This window comes from Dryobates pubescens, chromosome 25, assembly GCF_014839835.1.
Source record: "Dryobates pubescens isolate bDryPub1 chromosome 25, bDryPub1.pri, whole genome shotgun sequence".
NCBI lineage: Eukaryota > Metazoa > Chordata > Aves > Piciformes > Picidae > Dryobates > Dryobates pubescens.
Genome location: NC_071636.1, coordinates 15,659,348 through 15,685,847, shown reverse-complemented (window position 1 = coordinate 15,685,847; position 26,500 = coordinate 15,659,348). Strand labels below are relative to the sequence as shown.

General features: G+C 47.1%; 1 protein-coding gene across 2 annotated transcripts in view; it reads right to left on the bottom strand.

The window, feature by feature from the left end:
- The window catches only part of SPPL3 (signal peptide peptidase like 3), a 59,838-nt gene that overhangs the window by 17,160 nt on the left and 16,178 nt on the right, over nucleotides 1-26,500 (bottom strand). The window contains exons 2-3 of one of the 2 annotated variants that reach the window (XM_054173229.1): nucleotides 6,056-6,133; nucleotides 842-936 (exon numbers count right to left, since the gene is read on the bottom strand). In XM_054173229.1, coding sequence (XP_054029204.1) covers nucleotides 842-936; nucleotides 6,056-6,133 — 173 coding nt within the window. The remainder of the gene's footprint in view (nucleotides 1-841; nucleotides 937-6,055; nucleotides 6,134-26,500) is intronic. The other variant, XM_054173231.1, reaches the window with a different exon arrangement.

Sequence of the window (26,500 nt, the reverse complement as noted above, 5' to 3'; positions counted from 1 at the left end):
CCACTGCTGACTCTAAACACAGCAACCTTAGCGTTCAGGGGGGCTGTGCACAGGGCTGCTCATTTCTCACTCCTCTCTTCTAAACTTAGGGAAACAATTCCAGAGCCTCTTCTCAGGATATGGCCACATCAGCTGCTGCAAGTGAACCTCAGGTGGGATTTTGCAGCACGTTGTGCATGTGTTGCACTCTGTTTCCATCTTATTTTTACCTGCAAACCCATGCATCTCAAACGGCCAAGCTGCCTGCAGCCTGTTTACAGACCACAGAGGGGACAGGCGCTGTGTGTGAGCTGGCACATTAATCTCCACTCTGAACAGATTGTGTGGACACAGATTTGGCTGTCTATTATAAAGGAGTTGCCCCAAGCCATGTGAGTTCCACACTTTGATATCTCTATTGATAAAGTTGAATCAGCCCTGTGGATGAGCTATGGAGAGCAGATCTCTGGTGCCTCACGGACCGGCTCGTACGTCAGAGCAAGCAACTCCAGGCCGGCAGCAGAGGCTTCCCCTTCTCACAGCTCTCTGCTGATTTTCACAAGCAAAGCTGCTTTCACTTCCAGTAAAACCTGACCACCTCTGCCATTTTTATGCACCATGGAAATGTCCTCTTGAAGTTTTACCTTTAGCTTCCATGGGCAAAAAGTTTTACATTTAGTTTCCATACACACAATGTTTTACATTTAGCTTCCACGGGCACAAAGTAGGCATCAGCAGGAGTGCACAGCAAGACAGCAAGTGCCTAGACAAGACAGTTCCATGCAGCTAAACCATGGGGACAGGTGAAGCTGAAGATGCAGCACAGTGAAGTGACCAAGGTAAGAGAAGAAGCACAGCTAACCCTTACTGTTATTGGTGCTGTTGCCATTGAAGGACCCAGCTGCGCTGCTGTTGTCTTTCTCTTTGTCTTGATTCTCAAAGTCCATGTTAAGAGACCTGCAGGAAATAAAGCAAACTTACAGACACGTTTCAAACTCCTGTTCAGGCTCATTACCATTCTGCACCATCACCTTCTAGTTACAGAGGGGGCACCAAATCATATAGGGTCTGAGGGTGAGACTTGGCACCAGTGCCTGACCCGCAGGCATACCCATCTGCAGAACATGATGCAAGTGCAACAACAAACGTTTCAATTCTCTGATGAATGTGAACTCTTGCCAAACTCTCATTTTGATCCTTTTCCTTCAGATTTAGCTATCAGCTTTCACTTTTAAAACAACATTATTTCCTTCCTCTAAATTGTGTTAGGAGCGATGACCAAAGCTAGCTTGTCTGCTGAACAAGGTCTTCCTTGAAAGAGTTTCAGCAGGGCCTTGAAAGTAAGCAGATGCATCTTACATACAGCACAGGTGACTAGAGGAAGCTCTGCACAAAGGGGCTGAAGGGATGCAGTGCAACGAGTCCATAGGAGTTAATGGCATTCCCCTATGTACCAAGCTCTGCTCTGAGCCATTTCTGCATTTTCATATACAGAATCAATAGAGTGCTCCATCCTTCTGCCACAGTTTTTGCTGCTGCCACACAGCCTGAACCTACAGCTCTACAGCAGCAGGGCAGGCCTGGGGTGCCAAAGACAGAAGATGAGCACTTTGTTGTATAAAACAAAACCAAGAGAAAGGCCCTTCCAGTATCAACCTGGGCCATTCCTTTGCTTCTATTATGCAAGGGCTCCCAAATTGGTATGAAAGTAAAGCAGCTGCTGGGCTCAGGCAAAAGATGAGGAAGGTTCAGGCTAAGACATACAGCCCTTGTGCACAGCCTGTGGATCATCATGTAAAAGTGATCCAAAATGCAGAGAGGCAACAGAGAGCACTAAAAGTCTCCTAAAGATCTCTCTGCTCTGCATCTTGTTTGGGGCACTTTCCCCTTCATCCACACCTCCCTGTTCCCCATTCATGCATTCTAGCTCCATAATTTCCTCTTCAAGCTGTAAAAATCTGGGAGGAGGCTGACAATCCTGCAGGACTTGATCCAGGATTCAGCCAAACAAGATAATTCTCCTCTCAGTGCAGTGTTCCATTCTCCTCTGAACTAGCTCAGTTCAGCAAGACCTTCACACCATCATTCTGCCAGCGTCAGGCAACTCATCATTTCAGGGTTTGCTAACAGCAAAGAAAACTGGAAACTAACTCCTAGATCTACTGCCCAGAAACAGTTTCAGCCCCTCTCCTCTCATTTCAAGTGTCAGCAATAATTACATGGTTACCTATCAGCATCCCTACCTCCAAAGTAAGCATAAATTAGGGAATTACTTTCACTTAGCGACACAGCTGCCGATCCAAGACGACTTCTGAATCATCTCCAACTGTTTAAAGATTTGGTTCTTCCCTTTGCCACAAATTATCACTAACCCAATACAAAAATGGAGAAGTGACCACCAGAACATCCTCCTCCTGTAAAATATATACTGACAGCCACTGGACTGTAAAGAAAGGGCAAACTGAGAAACATTTGCTTCTTGGTTCCAAGTTTCTGCTGGGCTTCCAAAGGCAACATCTAGCCAGCACCTCCCATCTGGCCACAAACTGCACAGTTGTTTATCCTTGGGTCCTTACAGTTCAAGTTGGTAGATTGCTAGGGCAGTGCTTCAAAGCAGCTGGGCTCAGTCTCCCACAGGGAGCCATGAGTAGGGTTACACTGTGGCCAAAGCAATGAGAAAGCTGCTGGCACATTAGTGTCTTGAAAGTTCGGCTTCAGCCATGGATCAGTTCCACTGCAGGAATGCTTGAGGGAAACCCTGCAGGGAATATTCCCATGAAACAAGGGAAGAAACATGAAAGCAAGGATTAGAGCATCACTTGCAGGTGCAACACATCAAGGTGATCCTTCTTGCCCTGCTTAGTGAAGACAGTCACCCATCCCAAGAGCTGTGGGGCCAGGAGAACTGCGGGCTGCCACAGAATTGCCACATTTCAATTGCTCTAAATAAAACAAAAAGGGGCTACAACCAGAATCAGCCAGACAGAGAGCCTAAAATATCCTGTGTGCTCCAGCTTGTACAACCAGTTGCTTGTACAACCTTCCTGTGACATTAAAGGTCCCAGGGCAAGATCAGGAGTGGGAGCAAGAGCAGGCGAAGCACCAGCAGGAAGCGCATGCAGGAATGCACCGAGTGCTGCCTTTCTGCTAAGAACAGCTCTCCTCCAACACTTGTACATGCACATGCAGACAGCCTCTGGTGGGAAGGTCTGTCCAAAGCCCTGCTTCCACCCTGCCATTGCTGCAGCTGCAGGTGCTTCTGAGCTCCAAGCACAGCCTTTGGGTGTTTTGCTGTGTCCTAACATTCATAAAGGCCAAATCCTAAAGCCAACCATAAGGATGCTGCTTCAGTTGCTTTCTATTTCTACAAGCCTGGAGACAAGAGACACCAGCTTCAGTCCCTGCTCCTTGTTCCAGTTCAAAAGCAGATACCTGAGCAGGCAGAACCTGGGTTAAATCTGGCTTTACATAAGCTGAGACACCATGTCTGGCAACATGGTAGGACAATAGTATTTAGCTGTTACCTGCCTGCAGAGCAGCTGCACCACCTGAACCACAGAGAAGCTCCTGCACAAGAACAGGTGGCTGTCTTGCAAGAACCCAGAGCAACCAACCTGTCTCAAGCTAAACTCACCTCTTTAAAGACCCAGAACTAGCAGATGCACTTGCATGCTCCAGTTCCCAGCTCATAAGGGTTTAAAGGATTACACTTGCCCCTTTGGCAGACAGTCAGAAAGCACATCAAGTTCAAGGGCTGAGAAACAGTCAGAATGTGTGTGGGGGAGATGTTCAGGAGGGCTTGAAGCTAAAACTCCTGACCCAGCACAAATGGTAGGAGGAAATATTCATCTACAGTAAGAAAAGCTGGAACTCCACTGCACAGCCTGCATTTCATTCTGGATGCAGACTTTACCCTCTTAGACATCTCCCAGACATTCCTCTGAGTATCCTGAGGTAAACCCTCAAGGGGCTCTTGGTTTCTTTTGGGTTTGGACAAATGCTGCTCACATGAATAAGAGAAGTGGAGCAAGGCTCTCCTTTGTTCCCTTGAAACCTCCTGCATTAGATTAGATCCACCACACACATGGGGTTTATCCTAGTGACTCACCCACCCAATTCTTTCTGATCCTATTACTGCAGCTCTGTTCAGGTGGCTTGCCAGCAACACCACAGCAATTCAGCTTGGGGCACTGCAGACTGAAAACCAGAAACAAAACTCACTTTCTGCAACATGAAGGTTAACTGAGAAGTGCTGTTCTGTGTCTTATGCCTGAGATCTGGATGAAGACATCATTGCTGTTCCTTGAGCACGAGCACCCTAAGCCATAACCTTTGTCTTCCCAGCAAGTCATGCTTCTCAGAAGATCCACTGACTGCCACAAGCTTTCATTTTGCTGCTTCAGGAACTTCCAGATGAGGATCATTTTGCAACTTGCTACCACACATGAATGTCTTAGATAATTTAACTGTATCCTGGATCCCTTTGTTAACAGTACTGGACAATTTTCTGATTAAAAAAGTGCTTTTGACCTCACTTGCTGACCAAACAATGGGAATCTGTCAACAGCACCATCACAACTGTGGATTTCAGCTCAGACATCTGGCAGAGGAATGACAAATAGGAAATTAATTGCTAAAGTACTCTTAAAGCTGTAAGACCCTCTCTTGGTCTGCAATTGCTTGCATCTTGGGGTCTTCAGATACAGAAGTGGACCACAACATGGCATCTCTTCAGCTGACATGTGTCCACCACCTTTCCATCCATTCTGATGTTTGCACTCCCTGTTAGGTGAGCAACTTTAAATGTAAAGCACAGGAGAAGGTGATAAAAGAGCAAAAGTACAGAAGAACAGGATGGCTAACAGCTGGGGACAGTTTTTAAGAACAAGAAGCTGTGAGAAGTGCAGGCAGCTGCAGCTGAGGCACTCCTGCTGGTTTGCATTGCATGATGTGCTCATCATTGAATCGTAAGAGGTGCTCTGGCCTCCTGCAGCCAGAGGCACAGCTCTGTGGTACACAACTGCAGAAATTCCAGTAGCTGAAAACTGAATTATTCCCTCAACTACTCAAAATTGGAAGGAAAAAAAAAAATCAAACAAGCATTTTATTTCTGTTTCCCTCAAGCCTTCTATTTTAATTCCAGCAGCAGCACTGTTACCTAATACTTTGCTAGCAACAACAGGCAGCTCTAAGCAAAACCTGGCACTCTCATTCTAAGATTTTACTAACTTCTGGGGGTGATTTGAAACTCCCTGCCCTGACAGCTGTGACTTCCCAGTGAAAGCATAGCCTTTTGTCACAGATTTACTACATGAAGCACTGGTCTTCAAGAAACAGGAAGAGAAACATGCTGCATTTCAGTCTGAAAAAAAAAACCACCAAAGATTTCCATCTTGTGATTGATTTTTTTTCAGTGTGTCAGTAGGAACTTCAGTCCTTATTTGCCACTACAGGAAACAAACTGTAGCCCAAGATGCAAGTCTAAAGGGACAGCTATGTTTTTTCTAAACTGCACTCAAGCCTCCTAAAATTGGGGAAATTGGATTTTTTGAAGATTCAAATGTATCCTGCAGCAGTTCCCAGATACTTTGTCTGAGAACATTTTCAAACTGATGGTGTTTCCCACATCTCTATTAAGCTGTTACACTCCAGTCAACAGGAGTGGGACTGGGGATCTCTGGTTTACAAGGCTTGTTTGCAATCACAAGGATGTGCTGAACCAGCCAGCACTGAAACAGCATCTATAGAATTCTACCATCCATGACATTGTGTTTCTCCCTCCCTCAACAACCCTTTTATCCTCTCCAAAAGACAATTTCACAGAGCTGTCTTCGAGGACTAGCTCCTAAAGTTATCTCAGGCATGCTTGTAACACAATTCTGTCTGTCAGAAACCCCAGCTAGCTACTTTTTCTTCCTTTTCCATTTCCTTTTCAGAAGCAAGAAACAGTTCATTTGCCTTGGCCACCAGTCTGACAGAGATACAGTGAAACAAAAGGCATAAACTGTACTCAAGCACTTCCCACATCTGCATTTGAAACACACAAATTCTGCAGAGCCTTACAGAAAACTCTTACCTGAAACTGCCGTAGACTATGAGGAGAATAGAAATCAAGAAGGTAGACACTTGACTGGAATCCACAAGGGAATATGCCCTGGAATTAAGAAAAAAGAAGGCAGGTATGTCACTACCACTGTCCATCTCCCCAGTGCCATTTGCTAATTCTTTTTCTTCATAAAATACAAATAGAGAGCTGGATGACAAATCTTTGTGGCAGCTCTCTCTGAGGCTTTTGCACCATCTAGGAACACAAAAGCTGAAGCCTGTAAATTCCCTTTCAAATATTCAGGACCACAGCATGCAAAATCTCCAGAGCAACCAAAGGACAATTCCAAAGTCTGGTGGCAATTTGTTGCAAACCCACTGCAACCAGATTTCTTTAAAACAAACAAACAAACAAACAACACATTAAAATTGCTTCAAGTGCAACCAAAGCAACCTTGCACATAACACCACCCTGTTTTCTGTAAGCACTGTGTGTTAGCTACGCTGCAGAGGGGCAGTAAAGGGTCACTCGGACCAGGAAAACCAGAACAAAGCAGCCCAAACCTCACAACAAGCTGCACTATGTGTTTATGAACCCCCCCTATAACACCCACTTGATACAGGATTCCTGATAGGCATTTCAGCAGGAAGCTTAGCACTCAGCTTTATTTAGAGCATTTCCTGCTCCAAAACACCTTGGTGCACAGAGCACAGAACCTGCAACAGTAACCGTGGCTGACGTTTTGTCCTGTCCTTGGCAGAGCAAACTGCTCCAGAGCTTATGCTGAAGCTCACGCTGGTGAATGGTGCCACATCCAGCTGGAGGCCAGTGGCGTCCCCCAGGGATCAGTGCTGGGCCCCATCCTCTTTAACATCTTCATTGATGATCTGGGTGAGGGGGTTGAGACAGTCATCAGCAAATTTGCAGATGACACCAAGTTGGGAGCAGATGTTGGTCAGTTAGAGGGCAGAAGGGCTCTGCAGAGGGACCTCGACCGACTGGACAGATGGGCAGAGGCCAATGGGATGGCATTTAACAAGGCCAAGTGCCAGGGGCTGCACTTTGGCCACAACAACCCCATGCAGAGCTACAGGCTGGGGTCAGAGTGGCTGGAGAGCTGCCAGAGAGGGACCTGAGGGTGCTGATTGACAGCTGCCTAAACATGAGCCAGCAGTGTGCCCAGGTGGCCAAGAAGGCCAATGGCATCCTGGCCTGCATTAGGAATAGTGTGGCCAGCAGGAGCAGGGAGGACATTGTGCCCCTGGACTCTGCACTGGTTAGGCCACATCTTGAGTCCTGTGTCCAGTTCTGGGCCCCTCAGTTTAGGAAGGACATCGAGACACTTGAAGGTATCCAGAGAAGGGCAACAAGGCTGGGGAGAGGCCTTGAGCACAGCCCTGTGAGGAGAGGCTGAGGGAGCTGGGATTGTTTAGCCTGGAGAAGAGGAGGCTCAGGGATGACCTCATTGCCCTCTACAACTACCTGAAAGGTGGTGGTAGCCAGGAAGGGGTTGGTCTCTTCTCTCTAGCAACCAGCACCAGAACAAGAGGACACAGTCTCAAGCTGCACCAGGGGAAGTTTAGGCTGGAGGTGAGGAGAAAGTTCTTCACCGAGAGAGTCGTTCGTCATTGGGCTGTGCTGCCCAGGGAGGTGGTGGAGTCACCGTCCCTGGAGGTGTTCAAGAGGGGATTGGATGTGGCACTTGGGGCCATGGTCTAGTCATGAGGTCTGTGGTGACAGGTTGGACTTGATGATCTTTGAGGTCTCTTCCAACCTTGGTGATACTGTGATACTGTGATTATTCTTCTGATACAGCCCTGGGGACAAAAGGCAGCCTCAGCACCTTCAGCTGACAGCCAGCTGGGGAGAGTGAGGTGATAGAGTGGAAGACAGAAAACCTTTGAGGGGGACTTTAAGGGCTACCGAGCTCTGGCACTTACAGTACAACTCCCAACAGTTCTGAAGTAAAGGAAAACAGCACCCAGTGTTAAATGAATTAGCCTTGTCCTACAAATGAGATAAACATTGCTGAAAGCCAACCAAAAACCCTAATGGCAGCAATACTATGGATATGGAACAAAGATAATTGAACTGCAAGATGGTTCCAACTTAAATATCACTAAGCAAATAAAAAGGAAAGATACAAGGCACTGGAAGAATCACTCATACCATTGCCAATCTAAAAGCAATTGAGAGAAAAGCACCAAACCACCACACATTACTTAAACTACTTTTATTTTTAACACATAATCACAAATATGAGCCCTCCCCTCTAGAAATTCACAATTAAACATCACTGAAAACCAGACTGCCTCTTTTAGATTAAATGAGACACTTGTGGAATGAGCTTTGAAGAAATGAGAAACTGCTTTCATTAATGATCATAAACAACTTCCACATTACCCCACAGAAAGCGAGAGCCAGCTGTCTCGTTTGCTCCTAGCTAGCTAACACACAGAGACAATGCAAAGCTTTTTGTAAAAGAGCTCTCCACATTTTTTTGGGGGGGTCATGTTTGACCTTTAGTTTCCCAGTTGTGGAAAAGAGGTCTTAAAAGCATCCATACCTGCAAGCACAGGCAATGTGCACCCACCCAGGCACTTAGTGCATGCATGAACACTGCTCAGGCCATACACAGCACAGCTCACAGCTTTTTATCTTTAGCCAAGCACACAGGGCCGAAGGATGAGCATGCTGATTTCATGTCCTGTTCCTTGCTTCAAAGAGAACTCTCTCACACAACCCTGGGTGAGGGGAAAGGGAACGTCATAGGATGGTCCAGGCCGGAAGGGACCTCCAAAGGTCACTCAGTCTGACCTTCCTGCAGGGACATCCCCAACTAGATCAGGCTGCCCAGGGCCTCATCAAGCCTCACCTTGAATATCCCCCAGGGAAGGAGCCTCAACCACCTCCCTGGGCAACCTGTTCCAGTGCTCCATCACCATCATAGGAAAGAACTTCTTCCTGATATCCAATCTAAATCTGTCTTTCTCTAGTTTGAAGCCATTGCCCTTGTCCTGCGGGTCTTTGCAAACAGTCTCTCTCCATCCTTCTTGTAGCCCCCTTCAGGAACTGGCAGGCTGCTATTAGGTCTCCCCAAAGCCTCCTCTTCTCCAGGCTGAACACCCCCAGCTCCCTCAGCCTGTCCTCATAGCTGATGTGCTCCAACCCCCTGATCATTCTCATGTCCCTCCTCTGGACCCTCTCCATCAGGTCCATATCCTTCCTATCTTGAGGGCTCCAGACCGGTACACAGTACTCCAGGTAAGGGCTCACCAGAGCAGAGCGAAGTGGCAGAATCACCCCTCTGGATCTGCTGGCAATGCTGCTTTTGATGCTGCCCACATCCTGTTTAGATTTCATATCCTGTTTAGATTTTATTTGAGAATAAACAGTGGAATTCATCTATGAAAAGAATATTCAGGAACTCCAAATTTGTAAGCAAAGCAAAATAATTGAATGGAATTTCAACTGGGATGAAACACATCCCGGGTGAGGCACTGAGTATTAACTGATGTCCATAAAACTGTATCTTCATAAACTGGAGAACACTTTAGAGATGAACAGTGTCTGCTGTGTAATTAATCTTTCAGTGGCAACTTTGACAGCTGTGATAATTAAAATGCCATTTCATCATCACTGCTAAACATTAGTCAAAACAAGGCTGTAAATGTTAGAAAGACTTAGAAAATAGATAATTAAGGCTGGTCCATGGATCATGGATTAGCCCTGGGCACAATCCAGCAAGTTTTGTATTAAAAACTGGGAGCCTTTGTCACCATGAAGGAAACCAAACGCAGGCAGACCTCCTCTAAACAATGAGCCCATGGCTGCACTCAGTCCTGGTCTCTGCCAACCTTAAGGCTCCTGTGACTGCCTGATCTACTGTGCCCTAGTGACAGAGCACAGTGAGGATGAGGACAGCCCAGTGAGGAGGATGAGGACAGCCCAGTGAGGAGGATGAGGACAGCCCAGTGAGGAGGATGAGGACAGCCCAGTGAGGAGGATGAGGACAGCCCAGTGAGGAGGATGAGGACAGCCCAGTGAGGAGGATGAGGACAGCCATCTGCTGATTCTATGTCGAGGAGAAAGGAGAATTCAAAGTCCTTCCATTCTGCACAAGAAGTGCACCTGAAAGGTGGTGGTAGTGAGGAGGGGGTTGGTCTCTTCTCCCAGGCAACCAGCACCAGAACAAGAAGACACAGTCTCAAGCTGTGCCAGGGGAAGTTTAGGCTCGAGGTGAGGAGAAAGTTCTTCACAGAGAGAGCTGTTAAGATGTCGGGGTGGGCTGCGCAGGAAGGTGGTGGACTCACCGTCCCTGGAGGTGTTTAAGAGGGGACTGGATGTGGCACTTGGTGCCATGGTTTAGTAGTCATGAGGTCTTGGGTGATAGGTTGGACTTGATGATCTTTGAGGTCTCTTCCAACCTTATTGATTCTATGATTACAAGCTCATTGCAGAGCAGAGATATTTCCTGACTTCTCTGCACAGAGATTTTCCAGCAGGACTTTCCTAAATGCTCCACACTGGTATCAGGATTACAGTCTGGGAAGGCTCATGTTGAATGATACTCCAGCAAACAGGGCCAGGGAGATAGAGTCACATTTTCCTTCTTCCTGAGGCAGCTGGAAAAAGCCCTTGCGCAAACACAGAGGGTGTGACAAGCCCAAGAGTAAGGGCATAGAGCGAGCAGCTCAGGATGCCCAGATTCCATTCAAAGTTTCCAGCGCAAGCGGCCCACATGCAGGCTCCAAGAATAATTGTATAATGCTGAAGTGAATCTCATCCTAACCACCCCTGCATCTTTTTAATGGCTAACCTCCCTGGGTTGAGCACAAAACCTGAGATCAGAACTGCTCCCTAAAATCCTGACCTTCCCAACCACCGAGCACCGAGAGGACGCAGCCTCTTCGTCCCAAGCAGACACCTCCCAATGCATTCACCTAGAGCAGGGAGAATAAGCACATGGCAGCATCACATCCAAGAATCCAGAAGGGAGACGGCTTCAAACTTTTGAATGTTAGTCAAAATGCAAGGCAGGGATCTGCAAACCCATTAGGATCTTTTAAGCTGAGATTTCAAGGACCTCCTCCAAGCCCAAGAGGCCTCCTTGACAGAGCTGGATTCTCCTACAAGCGTATTTGCAGTGTGCAAGCTCACACAGTCCCACAACCAAACAAGGCTGCAGTGCCACACTCTTCTCAAATGGAATCATCCAGAACCCTCCCCACTTAGCTGGAGCAGACTTTATGAAGCCACATCTAACCAGCCTTCCAGTGCACATACAACAAGCCCAGCTTCCCCCCTCAAGTTACTCCTGTAAAACCCAGTGGTTTGTATCACCACAAGGAGTGGAGACTCATGCATGGCAAATGCCTGTAACAAGCATGTGCACAGCTGTCCTTTGATGAAATGCTGATTTCCAGAAGCAACAATCCACCAAGCAATGGTGAAAACTGATACTGGATTAGGCCATGCTACAGACTGCTGTTATTTGGAAGGATTTCAGAGCAATTCAGCTGCATGCCACATTAAACTCCAGACTACATGCAGAACCCAGAATCACAGCAAACACCTGGCTGGAAGAGACCTCAAAGATCATCCAGTCCAACCCCTGACCCATCACTGAAGGGTCAACACTACTCAAAACACAAAGCCACCATTGGTTTTCCCAGAGAAGGACAGTTTTTTAGGATTCTTACACTACCACACCTGAAATTCAGCATCCACATAAGGAAGGAAGTTTAGAAGCAAGCTAAACAATCAGGCTATCACACAGGCTTTTGCTAATTTAGTCAAGTAACAAGTAACTAATTATTAGACCCAAGTATCATATAAAGCCAAACACAGCAAGGGCTTGCTTTGCTCTCTAAGGTCCTTTTCTCGCCAGCTGAGAGGTGGCTTCCCAAATGCCTTCTCCACAACTCAAGATCTCACCCTGAACCTGCACCCCTAGAGGGCTCAGACCAATTTTAGCAAATTCTCTGCCATCAGCCATCTATTTCTGGCAGCTCCATTGGCAAGTGCTCACAAGACAGAGCCTGCTAAGGCATGCCAAGCCAGGGACACAGCCAGCACTGTTCTATAGCATACTTTGTGTGTCAGCCCGAGGGCTATACAGTGACAGCTTTGTCCCAACAACAATCTCAGCAGCGAGCTCCCCAGCCTGGCACAGCCTGCTCCATGGACCTTTACCTACAGAGCAGTTGCAGGGGTGCCCAGCCATTGCCACACAGCACCACATCCACACATCCCAGACAGGCACCACATGAAACAGACCCAGCAGCTACAGCTGGCGTTCCCAGCAGCACTCTCCCCTCTTCTGGGAAAAATGAATCACTTCTGTATTCCCAAGGGAACAGAGACCCACTTCATTCCCAACTAGAGAAGATGGTACCCAGCTAATAAAAGCTGCAACTGCAAGAGTCACAGCCCTAGAGCAGAGACCCTTGCAAGCTCTTTCCTCCCTATCAGTAACTGCAGGTCAGCCTCTCTTCCCCTGTGGCCCCACAGCCAAGCTCTCCTGTCTAACTGTGAACCTTCACCCTAAAGGGTCTCTGCCATCTGACTGCTTAGAAATTCCCCATAGCCCCCCTGCCTCTTTTAGCCCTACTGCCCTCCTATCAGGTACTTCTTACTTCCTCTGGGTTTGGTAATTCTTTTGCACGTCTGACTCCAGAAAACCACCCAGTCAAGGCAGGAGCCAGCCTTCACCTTTCAGCTCCTCCTCATCACCAAAAAACAAGCAGTTTCTTTGGAAGAGTCTCCTCAGAGTCTCAGCAGGAGTGCCTTAGGTAAAGCCCCCTGTGCTGAGCAGTGTCTGTAACTCACTGTGCTCCACAGAGACCCAGGGAAAGACACAACTAGGAAACAAAAGTGTCTGCTGATGGCAGCATGGGGCATGACTGTCCACAGCTTAACGTGACCACAAGCCAGCACTGCCATTGCTAAAGCAACTTCTCATCTTTTATCAGTCACCTATTCTCCTTCTTCACCCTGTGCCAGCACAGTCCCTTGCAAAACCACAGGGAAAACCAGATCAGGAGACTTCTCTGCTTGAGTAATACTGGAGAGCAAATGGGAATGCTCCTCGAGCCATTAGGATCCCTGACCTGACATGTTTCTGGACACAGAATCTAAGAGGAAAGGCTTTGCAGTGGCAGCCTAGACTTAAGCACCCCAAAACTATCACCCCAGAGACCAGGAAGTTTTAGATACTTGAAATAAAAACCTCTTTCTGTTTGCACCAGATGACAACTGAACATATGACTGAAGAAACTCAGCCCCTCTCCTGACTTCTAGGCGCAAGAGAAAGGACAGTGGCAAGCCCTGCTGAAGGGCAAAGGAGCAGCCTGTGCACTGAAGCTTCCACAGCTACATGCTAAAGGCCTTGGGCATCAATCACTCTCACACAGAAGCTGTTCTCACACCAGCAAGAGAAACTTGCCCTGCATTTACTGGACTTAGAGATGAGAATGCAAACAACAGAGCAATAAATGCATGCCAGCAGCTGGAGAAGTGCAGTAAATGAAGGAAGCACCACAGCTCAGACGACGAGAGGAGGCTGCATCTCAGCAGGCGCTTTGCTCTGCCACCGACCACAACATCCAAGCACTCTCAAGATTCAGGAAAAACAAAACTAGAGAAGGAAGCTATGCACACTGGACAGGCTAGAGTAAAGATGGATTAAAACAGAAGAAACAAGACTATGTTCAAGGGGATCAGTTCTGCAACTTGCAGACTTCTATCACAGAAACTGACCGTGATGGAATGTGAAGAGAGCATTTAACTCGCTGAGCTTAAAACTGGATCTTACTGTCAGCCAGTTCTGACAGATGTTTGCCTCACATGCTGTTTAAAACACTCACTGGCAAAAAGACTTCCAGCTCCTTCTGACTACAATTTTAGTGCCTACTTCTTTTTCCTATACAAAAAGTCCTACGAGACTCACAGGAAGCTTCTCACAGCAGACACAGCTTGGGCAAACTGGATCCAGACACAAACTCCCTTGCATGTTTCAGTTTCTGAAAGATGTGGCTGCTTGAGAGGTGACCACACACAACTTCAAATACTCTTCAGTCTGCACTGAAAGCCACAGCTATGTATTTCAGTCATTACAGTCCTCTTCAGCAACACTTGAAATATCTGGTTTATTATCAGCTGTCCACTCCTCACCAGCTGACAACACTCCGTGCCCACCAAAACATGTATCCTGCTTTCCCAACTTCCATTAAGTAGGTAGCAGGTTTGCAAAGGTGACACTGAACCATCTTCTTCACTGCCCTATTGCTCAGCCGAGCTTCCTGAGTTCAAATATTCATTTGAGGGTGACTTTTGCTGACAATCTGCTGTTAAATGGCACATCAAGCAGGGAGGAAGCTCCGGCCGCCCTTCCTCTACGCATTTCAAAGGCTGTTTAATGTGTTCATTACCTCAGTGCCTGCTACAGCAGTAGACGGCGAGGCCAGCCAGCAGTAGCTGATCAGCTCAAGACAAGCTGAAGAATGTTTTGCATCTCGCTTCCCTGCCCTGCCTGTTTTTTTGGAGCTATCAGCTGCAGGCGGACAGCAAGGTTCACTTCACCCTGCTGCAATGAATCTGTGCATCTCTCTCCTTTTGCTGGTGCAAGAACAGGGCACTTAGGAGGTTTTCTTACATCTACTCCTCTCTGATACTTGGCAATCTCCTAATTATTTTGTGGCTTAACAGACGTACGAGAGAACATTTACTGCTGAGAGCAGCTCGGGTTTGGTGCTACCCGTGCAAGCCATTTGTGAGCTTTTGTAGCATCCTTTGTGAAGAGGAGCAAATCACACTGAAGGACTGCAGAGTCCTGCCCTAGGGCACAGGAAGGAAGAGCAGCACCAGGTACTCCTTACAGCTAACTTCACGAACGTTCACTCGGGCTGGGGGCAGGCTAACTCCCTAGCTAAAACCAATGCTACTTTTTTTCCTTTCCTGGATTTCAGGTCAAGGGCAGAAGTAAAAAGTCTCTTTCAATTGCCTTAAACGTGCAAGATACATCCATATTTAAGAGGCTCCATTAGGCTTGCTGCCAAGCCCAAGTCAAACCCGAGTGTAGCAGCTTAAGGTATAACATGCAGCATGAAATCAGAGCATCCACAGCTGCAAACATCTCTCAACACTACACCATTCTTCAGTGTGATTCACGGGACAAAGCAAGCACACTGCTACAGCTTCCCTCACGCTGAAGCAACAGCTTGCTTTTTGAAGCAAGTTTACAACTTCATCTCCTTTTCACCTGTGGATAAGGTCTGCTAAGTCCCGGTGATTTATGGCAACATGGATCACACATCAACCAACAAGGACTTAAAAGCAAGTCTGAAGGAGGGGGGGGGGGGGTAGGGGGAGGAAGGGAAGAGTAATTTGAGACGTCCCATTAAAACCAGATCTTCCTGTGCAGCCTGGGTCAGGGCTCAGGCAAGTTTCTGAGTGGTTACAGGAATAATTCTGGCGTTTAGCAAACACAGGGCTCAGAATGTTTCCTCACTGTCCAATACCAAGTAGGTAGGCAGTTATTTTACACATCCAACCGAAAAACCCCAGTTCCTCTCCTACCTTTTCCACAAAGCTGCTTTTCTAAACCTCTCACCCTAAAACCAAGCCCCCACTGAAGTGCTAAGAGAACACTCTGAGGTCATCTTTGGAGACTGCAGGTTACAGCCAGTAAGGCTCCAGGAGAGACGATTGTCCAAGCCCACATTTTCTGTGCAGAACGCGGAGCTCGGGGGAGCTACCCTTTCGGGGCAGCCCACTGCTTGCCAGCAGACGAAGGACTACACGTTTCACAGGGTTTAAGAACTACAGTGACTGGAAGAGGTCCAGATTTCACCTTCCAGCTTGCAGCACTCAGCTCCCTGCAGGAATGGGAGCACAACCTGCACTGCTTAGGCCGCACCTCGAGTCCTGTGTCCAGTTCTGGGCCCCTCAGTTTAGGAAGGAGGTTGACTTGCTGGAACGAGTCCAGAGAAGAGCAACAAAGTTGGTGAGGGGTTTGGAACATAAGCCCTATGAGGAGAGGCTGAGGGAGCTGGGGTTGCTTAGCCTGGAGAAGAGGAGACTGAGGGGTGACCTTATTACTCTCTACAACTACCTGAAGGGAGGTTGTAGACAGACAGATGTTGGTCTCTTCTCCCAGGCGGCCAGTACCAGAACAAGAGGACACAGTCTCAGGCTGTGCCAGGGGAGGTTCAGGCTAGATGTTAGGAAAAAGTTCTATACAGAAAGAGTGATTGCCCATTGGAATGGGCTGCCTGGGGAGGTGGTGGAGTTGCCATCACTGGAGGTTTTCAGGAGAAGACTTGATGGGGTGCTTGGTGCCGTGGGTTAGTTGTTTGGGTGGTGTTGGATTGGTTGATGGGTTGGATGCGATGATCTTGAAGGTCTCTTCCAACCTGGTTTATTCTATGTATGTATTCTATGTATTCTATGTAACCTGCAGTCCCTGCCTGGCAGCCTACCACCGCCTCAGGCACTTCCAACCACCGCACAGCAGCGTCCCTCAAAAGCATCCTCAGCTCCTGACCTCCCCTCTGCTCCGCTGCAACCACACTGAGCAGGGTACTTGGGAGCAAAATCTACCGTGGACGGCTAACAGAGACAAATTCCATCTTCAGTAAGTTGTACTGGGCACATGCATGTGTTTGAGTGTTAAGCAGCCAAATCAAAATAAACATCCCCAAAACACACTGAATCTTTTCCACTGCTGCAACAGCTGACACAGCCTTTTTACTTCATGCCACATCCAGCTGTAGCCCGAATGGGAGCCTGGATGCATAATTTTCACCCCTTATACACATAAGTAAATTCACTTTTTTCAAGCTTCACTGTTTTACTGAGGAGGGTGGGTTGGTGGATTTGGCTTGGATTGAGATATTTGCTCTAAAACAGATTAAAAAACAAACAAACAAACCACCCAAACCAACCCTGGGAACATCCCCTTTTCTCTTTCTTCCTCAAAGAAAGAGAGAAATTAAAAACAAAAGGTCATGAAAAACAGAGCATGCTTTTACTGCCAAATGTATGTCACAGCAGCCAAGGAATCCTCTCCAGAAGCAGATTTGGAAACCATCACAAGCCTGCAAAACTGCAAATGTTCCCTGAAGATGCAACAATGTCTGCAACAATGGAGCCCCATGGAGGCAAGATTAGCAGGTACCACTTCAATGAGCTGAACAGGAATATATGGAACCCCACATCTGATATCAAAACATGGAGCCTGTTGATACCAAAGATTTTGCCCAATTTTGTATTTGAATTGTGTCATGTTTACTTTAACTGAGCTCTTTCAGGTCAGCTAACTTGTTTCAGACCACTGGCATCCTACTGCAGCCCAGCTCCAGCAAGCTGCTGAGCTAAGGCACAGCCCTGGGGTTCCTTTTTAAAACAAGTATCACTTTTATTCCTTCTTGACAATTACATTTAAAGGACTCCATCTTAAGACAGGATCTGCCTGTGTTAGCCTGAAAATTCTGGGGCAAGAAAGATTTAACATGCCAGCCTCACACTGCGAATTCTACTCACCTTAAGCTAGCTCACCTCTGACTTCAGCACCAATAAAGCTCTACTTAACAAAACCTCCTCAACATTTGCCATTATAACCAGCTCAGGGGTTGCCACTAAAACTGTTATTCGTGAGCAAGAAAAGAAGAAAGGTGGAAAAATAACCCCAGCAAAGCAGCAAGCTGAGCTGGCAAACTCTCATCTTTGTGAAGCAAGTTTTCATGCAGGTCAGCAGCTGCACAGCTACTGACGCAAGGGCGAAAGGAGTTATCATGTGGCCAGGGCCAAGGCAGTACTAAAACCCTTCCAGGAGCAGCTTACGGTTCAGTCTGATTAAGCACACTGTCCCCACAAGCCCTTTCAGCACCTCTAGCTTCTATAACCCCCAGCTCCTCTGGTACCTCTGCTAGAGCTGCAGGGACCTACCTCAGCACAAGGTGCTGGGGCACCAGCCCCCATCAATGGGACTGTCAGGTAAACCCCAGCACGTTAACAGGCCAGGTACAAGCAGCAGCCATCCTGCATTGGCAAGGCCCAGGCTATCAGTATGGTAAAAAACATGTTTTGTGGGAATGGGAAAAAGAAGTAAGACTGAGGAAGAGTCCCTGTCTCATCTGCAAGTACAGTTTCTAGAAGACTTAGGTGCAGAGGACAGATCCAAGCTTTGTTATATCCAAGCCATACAAACTGCACAGCAAAAATACTGATAGAATGCTGCTGTGGCATAACCCAGATCAGAAAGCATCAGAACAAGATGGAAATGTGGAGCTATGAAAAATATACAGAAATACCTGTACCAGACATCTGACCAAGCAAGAAGGTTGGGGCTTAGCTGCAAAAACAAACCCAGACTTTGCTCATCTGGAAAATCACCGAATCACCAAGGTTGGAAGAGACCTCAAAGATCATCAAGTCCAACCTGTCTCCACAGACCTCATGACTAAACCATGGCACCAAGTGCCATGTCCAAACCCCTCTTGAACATCTCCAGGGATGGTGACTCCCTGGAGATGGGCAGCACATTCCAATGACTCTCTCAGTGAAGAACTTTCTCCTCACTGTGAGCCTAAACTTCCCCTGGCACAGCTTGAGACTGTGTCCTCTTGTTCTGGTGCTGGTTGCTAGACAGAAGAGACCAACTCCCTCCTGGCTACAACCACACTTCAAGTAGTTGTAGACAGCAATAAGGTCTCCCCTGAACCTTCTTTTCTCCAGGCTAAACAATCCCAGCTCCCTCAGCCTCTCCTCACAGGGCTGTGCTCAAGGCCTCTCCCCAGCCTTGTTGCCCTTCTCTGGACACATTCAAGTGTCTCGGTGTCCTTCCTAAACTGAGGGGCCCAGAACTGGACACAGGACTCAAGGTGCGGCCTAACCAATGCAGAGTCCAGGGGCACAATGACCTCCCTGCTCCTGCTGGCCACACTATTCCTAATGCAGGCCAGGATGCCATTGGCCTTCTTGGCCACCTGGGCACACTGCTGGCTCATGTTTAGGCAGCTGTCAATCAGCACCCCCAGGTCCCTCTCTGTTTGGGAGCTCTCCAGCCACTCTGACCCCAGCCTGTAGCTCTGCATGGGGTTGCTGTGGCCAAAGTGCAGCCCCTGGCACTTGGCCTTGTTAAATGCCATCCCATTGGCCTCTGCCCATCTGTCCAGTCGGTCGAGGTCCCTCTGCAGAGCCCTTCTGCCCTCTAACTGACCAACATCTGCTCCCAGCTTGGTGTCATCTGCAAACTTGCTGATGACTGACTCAATCCCCTCATCCAGATCATCGATGAAGATATCACTTCCATCTTCCACAAGTAATCTAAAGAAGGACTGGCTGCAGACGAAAGGAGCTCAGACCAGGATCTGTTAGGCACAATCCTCTCAACAGCACCACAAACACATTCCTTTATGCAAATGTTCAGATTCCAACAGACCAGTGAACTCTGTAAAGGTCGTTCCAATACTCAGCCTACACCAAAGCTTTGCTGAAACAGCTCTTCTGCCTCAACTGCCACCTTCAACTGCATGCAATTTCCCCAAAACAGCCCTTTTTACATCAGAAAAATGAGCAAACCAAGGGGGTGGTTACTGTAATTCACATCTCCTGAGTACCACTGTGCAGGCTCTCCACAGTTTTCTGATAGACAGCTTTCCCATGCTCCAAATAACACCATGCTTTCAGGAAGGGCTGTCTGGAGCTGTGAGAGGCTATCCCTGGCACAGGGAGGTTTTGCTGCAATTTTCACAGCTAGGACCCTTTTGGGTTAGAAAGGTAGCAATTTGTGCCATGTTCACATAGGCAATCCAGAGTTTCCAACCACCTGATAGCAGAGCTCTGCATTAGCAGAAGAATGCTTAGTGCTAGGTTTCACTCCCTGGCATTCACTCTAGCTAAAGGGAGAAGATCAAAATCTCCCCAAGTTTTCACCTGAGGCTTCCATTCATATTTTGATCTCTGCAAGCCTTTCCCTGATGAAGAGAAAAGCTCATTAACAAGGACTGTAATCACTAAAAACACGAGGATGGTGCCTGCTGCCAGTTCACAATAAAAAACATTCACTGCTGGAAGAACAAGTCCCTGCTGCTCACTAACCAAGATTCATCCAAGGTACCTGGTGAGGTGTCTGCAGCCAGAACAGGCCCAGGGTGAGCACTCTGTTCTCAGAGGAGCAGGAAGACCTGTTCTGAGCAGGGCTAGGAGCCACCTCAGTGAAACTGCTGACAAGCAACGTATGCCATGAGTCAGGTTGAAAAAAGCCACCACAGCACAAGCCAGTGCTGTCAGGCAAGAGCAGCTCTGAGTGCTCTAAACCATAACTAGGAGTTGTCTGAGCTGATAAAACGTGGGAGTTTTCAATACTTGGAATTCAATATTTGCCCAAATCAATCACTGCTGGTACATCTGGAGGAGGAAGACAGAGCAAGTATCTCATCTTTGTCTCCTCTGTCTCACAATTAAGAGGCTCCTAGTGGACTTCAGAAGGTATTGCCAAGCAGTTAATGCACCACATCTGAAAGCAGCATGACCTGTAACACTGGCTTGCACACACAAACATGTTTTCACTACAAGTTAGAAAAGGCACCCAAAAAACCCAACAACCCCCAAACCCCCAACCATCTCTCCCACACCCTCCCAGAGCACCAGAACAATCTCATGTCATTGGTTACACTGGACTAGGCTTACTTTTGAGTACTTTAAAACTCTGTCACTCAGAGTTTTAAGATTTCCTAGCTTAAGACCTTTAGACTTCAGCTGCACCCTTGTTCATCCCAAGAACAACAACAAAAAGGCTTCTCAGGTCTGCTCTACAACAGTATCAGACTTCTTTGGCAGCCACACGTGAAGTCAGACCCCTAAGATGAACCAATTCATTCTCCAAACATACAAATCTGTTCAAAAGGCACACTGACAGAAGCAAAAAGTGCCTGATAATACCAAGAAAATGTGCCAGTGGGGGAAAAGATGAGCTTCAAGTGGGTCAGCCAGCAACTGAGTCCAGAAAATTCAAGGTGTGCTTAATTTCTTTATTGAAGCAAAAGCAGTGACTTGAAATAACACCTCTTGTTTTCCAACAGAAGGGAAAAGCAAAGAGTTGAAAACAGAAAAGCACCAGTAAAGCCCCAAAGCTCACATGCAGTTAGAATCAAAAGCTTACAGCCCAGTCTCACAGCAGCTTTTCTACACTCCTGTGATGACAGCACTGCACTGTTCCAGCACTGCACTTGCAGAGGGACAAGGGTTCACAAACCCAGAAGGGTCATTCTTTAAAGTACCACCAAAAAACCCCACCCCACACAGCAACACATGTTGTATTCTGAAAAGTAAATGCAAGGCAGCCTGATAAACTCCTTTAAAGGGGCAAAACAATTCAGGCACAGTTAGGACCTCCAGCACCAGTGTGTCAAACGGCAGCTTTGCCTGCTGAATGGATCCCACCCAGAGGGAAGGCACAAAGCTGTATTTGAGCACACAACATCTCCATCAGTAGCTCAGTTACCACTGAGGTGTAAGGGTTTCTCTCTATCAGAAGGGGAGAAATTAAGCTTAAAACTAGGAGTTTGCCCCTGTCCTGATGCAAGCCATTGATTCCCTGTTAACTCCTGTTAAAGGTCACAGCCCCACAAGCACAGAACACTCCACAGTCCCTTGGGTATTTGACTTGGTAGAAGAAAACAGAAAGAAGTGACCTGGACAGAGCCAGGGGTATCGATTACAGGGAGAAGATTTCTGAGCATGAGCACCAAATGACACCCTGGAAAGAACCACAGACAATCAGTGCAGCATGTTTCCAAGGTACCTGTGCCAAGGGCTGGGTGACCCAGGGCAGCAGGAAGCTAGGAAACAGAACTTCACCTGACATTGTTCCTATGGCACTGGATGCATGTAAACAGGCTCCAGTGCAATTAGCTTGCTAAAGCTGCAGAGGATTTACTGCAGAAGGCAATGCAGGTTTTACATCATGTGCATCATGATTTTCCAGTACTACTGAGCCTACTCCTAGTGTTTAGGACAGACACTTCTGCAGTTTTCCTGAGGTGTTCTCTCCTCTTCCTTTGTCTTCCTTGGAATCCCATCCTGTTAAGGGGGAAGGCAGGTAGGCTACGTGACTTTAGCTTTACTGGAGCAGAATGATCAGCCTGTCAGTGGTAGGAGTGCAAAGAAAGAGTTTCTAAGATGACTAGAAGAGATAGGAACTGAGTTTATTTAGGCTAGGAAAAAAACACAGTAATGGGATGTGGTGGGTTGAAGTTTCCCTCCCAACATTAACTTTGCCAGACCAACTCAGTTAGAAGCAAATGAAGCTGTATTTACAAGCAAAACCTACACTCTACAAGGAAAGCAATGAATATGTACAAAATAGACAGGAGTTACAACATTTACAGATACTTACAATTAATAAACAGCACAAGGACCCCCCTGGCCAAGGACCAGGGGAAGTTACTAGCTTCTCTCTCCCTTACCACCCTGTACAAAAGGGACAAGAGAAAGGAGCAGAGAAATTAGACTTAAGCAAGGCCAGCTAGAAGCACGAGCAAAGCAAAACCAGCCAGAGATCAGAAGAGAAAAAGGGGAAAATTGTTATGCTACAGCTCCTCTTCTTCTAGATCTTTACCCAATGAATTTGTTTAGAATAATCTTTTGTTTTCCTTTTCACACCCAGTACTTTTCTGCTTGAAATCTGTAACTGAATTTTGAAGGCACAGCCTAAACCCACCGCATGGGAGAAGCCGGCACACAGGCAGAAGGAAACATCAAATGGGGTAACTAGGAAATTAAAATCACCTAAAATTGTGTTACTAGCAACAGGAGAACTCCCATTCTTTCCCAACACTAAAGACTAAACTGATCCAGCTTAACTGTTTCCCATCCCCATTCTCAGTTTACCATCTCCAGTCACACAAACACCAGCAACAACACCAGAGGTGGCAGTTCCTCTGTGTTCCTGCATTGTGCTTTTGGGAGGAGGAACCAAAACCCCAACACCACAAAACCCAGCCAGGCCTGTTCCAAAGACAGTATTCAGTATTTCCAGCCCTGAGAAATGAGAGGGAGATGGTGTCCTGCTGCTGTTTGTACTCACTCATGGTAAGCAGCAGAGCTTTAAGGGAACAATAACATTCAGACACATTATTAGAGGCATCTCACACGCTGAGCATCTGAACACTGCCTTGCCTAACAGCAAAATTCCCTCACAGCAACCCTCACCTCTCCAAGATTGCACCACAGAAGCCTCCCACACAAACTGCAGAGCATGAGGCTCCATGTGCAGGACCAAGTGAAACTTATGTTTGACCAGTAAGAAATTACAGCCACTTGAAAACGTAACTGGCTTTATCAGAGCTATTCTCATTTCCCTCTGCCCCATTCTCCTGCTCCAAGCAGAATGCAAGGTACAGAAATCCAGGGGCAGACAACATAGAAGCAGGTCTGGATCATTTCTGCAAGCTCAGGAGTTGGGAGGCTCAAAGCTATGAGAAATCAAAAAAGATTCTTTTCAAATGGACAAAAAGTTTGCCTTTTAAAAAGCAAAATTCTAGTTGAAGGTACCCAGGTAACATTCCATGGCAAGTAAGTTCTCCCCTATTCACAGGGCACCCACTGATCTGCAGTGCTCATCTTAAACACACAACTGGCACTGCAGCAGGAGGGCCCCAGATGATAGCTTCTGTCCACAGTTCCCTCTTGGTGCTGCACTCACTGTGTGTCAGCAGTTCAAGCTGTACTCATTTAATGGGTGTTGCAGACTGGACAAACTGGAACACATCAGAGCACTGATCCGCCTATACAAAAGTGTCTCCGCTTAGGTATTCATTAAATGTTGCAGCAGAGTCAGATTAAATCTCCAGCAACAGAAGTCTAACCCAGACAGGAGTCCAGCCCAGGCACTACCAGGCACAGCCACATCAGATTTCTCAGCTGTTACTAAAAACCCTAACCCTTAAGCACCCAGACAGCAAGGAGAACTCACAAACACGAGGCAGCTTAACTTCTGCTTTCCCCATCTTCAACAGAATTGCTTTGAAAAGTGCCATCAGCCTGCAGGAATCCTGATGCTGAAATGGTCTCTAATTCTTCTATTAATTCAAAATCATTTCCCTAAGGATTAGGGAATTAATAGCTCAATACTTGAGGACAAACAGAGAACTGCTGAGCTCAACAGGGATGCCCATGTGCCAGCAGGCTCAGGATGACTTCACAGACACCTGGGTGGTGGGTTGAAATTACCCCCAAACTAATTTGAAAGAATTACCCCCCCAAAGTAAAAGCACCAGACTAGCTCAGAACATTTTGGAAGCAAATGAAGCTCTATTTACAAGCAAACTAAAACCTAGAAATATGAGATGCAATGAATATGTACAAAATGTACAATACATCTACAATAGGTATTTACAATTTATGAACAACACAGAAACTCCTCAGACCCCCTGGACGGATCAAAGGACCTGTTCACCTCCTGCCTCTCTCCCTCCCTCCCCTCCTTCCTGCTACCTCACACTGTAGTCAAAAGAGAGATACCCCTGGCAAGGCCACGAGAAGAGAGAGAGAGTAGTTGCAAGCAGAAGCCACAGAAGAAGAAAAGGAGAGAAAAAGAATTGCCCATGCTCCTTCTCTGTATCTCCCATTAGCAAGCCAATGAATTATATAGACCTTAATGTTTTTCCTTTTGTATCCAACGGTAGTTTATTTTCCTTTCAGTCTCTGCAGTCAGGATCTAGGCTAAAGTTCCTTCTTCAAACTGTAACAGCCTGGCACCGAGGAGCTGCTCTAAGTCAAACTCGCTGTGGTTCTGGAGATATGCTGCTGGTGCTAGAGCAGAGAATTCTGCTGTCCAGGAAACGCTGGGTGCTGGAACTCTGAATGCCCACCCTTCAGCACCCATGTTCATGTCATCTGTGCAGTAAATCACACAGACCGGAGGGAGCAGATGTAAGCGTTTCAGATCAAACCTCTTTGAGCTCAGCAGCAGCCTCCTGCCGCCACGACCACTGCAAGCAAAAACCAAGCAGCGTTTGTGGAGAGGAGCAGTCTGTGGGACCAGCTGAAGTACAACTGCAGAGACAGGAGCTTTGCAGTATGTAAACATGAGAGGGTTTGAAACCCTCCAGGGGTACATAAAACACCCACACAGCAGTTACTTAAAACGACTGCCTCTCACCACAAATACATTTGCCATCACATCAACATTAGGAAATCAGTAAGCAGCTGAAATGTGACAAGCTGAAGCTCTCCTGCATTAGGAAAACAATAAAAAGCATAGAGCTAAAGATACTCAGAATATCTTCATGAATGAAAAGGGCATGTCCCAGTTGCCTAAGCAGCCACCAGTACTGCTGAAACTTGGGATTTCAGAACGCATCATTAGCACATTTCACAGTGTCACAGTAGGTTAGAGGTTGGAAGGGACCTCCAGAAATCACCCAGTCCAACCCCCTGCCAGAGCAGGATCACTCAGGGCAGGTCACACAGATATGCATCCAAGTGGGTTTTGAAAGTCTCCAGAGAAGGAGACTTCACAGCCTCTCTGGGCAGCCTGCTCCAGTGCTCTGTCACTCGCACTGTAAAGAAGTTTCTCCTCATGTTGGGGGGAAATCTTCTATGTTCCAGTTTGTACCTGTTGCTCCTTGTCTTAGTATTGTGCACCCCTGAAAAGAACCTGGCCCCCTCCACTTGACACCAACCCCTCAAATACTGATAGACATTTATCAGATCCCCTCTCAGTCTTCTCAAGACTTAACTGCCCCAGGGCTCTCAGTCCCTCTTCATAGGCGAGGTGCTCAAGTCCCCTAATCATCCTCACGGCTCTCTGTTGCATTCTCTCCAGCAGGTCTCTGTCTCTCTTGAACCGGGGAGCCCAAAACTGGACACAGTACTCCAGGTGTGAAGATTTTGCAGGAGACTTTTGCCCTGCCAACAGCAAGCTGGGCAGCCAAGATACATTTTCAAAGCAGTATTCTGCATGATCAAGGGTGCAAGACAGTTCATCTAACACCCAAGCCTAGCTCTCTACAAAGTCATTTCAGTTCAACACATTTAATTCACTTCATTTTCACACACTGTACCTGGGAATGCCTTACACCCACCACAAACAACCTACGTTTTCTTCCCCAGATCCCATCTTGTACCTGTTACATTCCTGCATTTTCTGAATCCAGAAAACTGCTGAACACTGATAGAGAAAGAATTTCTGGTAACCAACCTATCAATAACCTTTTTTTTCAGTGAGAATGAAAACACCTGGAGGCTCAGAAACACCACAAATGTACTTCTTGTGTCCCCTGTAACCATTCCTTCCTTGCTGATTTGACACCCCTGCCTGATTTCATCCCTGTTCTGGATTCTCATGTCTCAAAGCCACCTACAGAAATACTAGAGAGGTAAATCCTCCTGATATCCTTCTGTAATCCTCAGTTACTTTAAGCAACAGACCAGTGTGAAAAGGGGCAGACAGAGATTACCAACTGT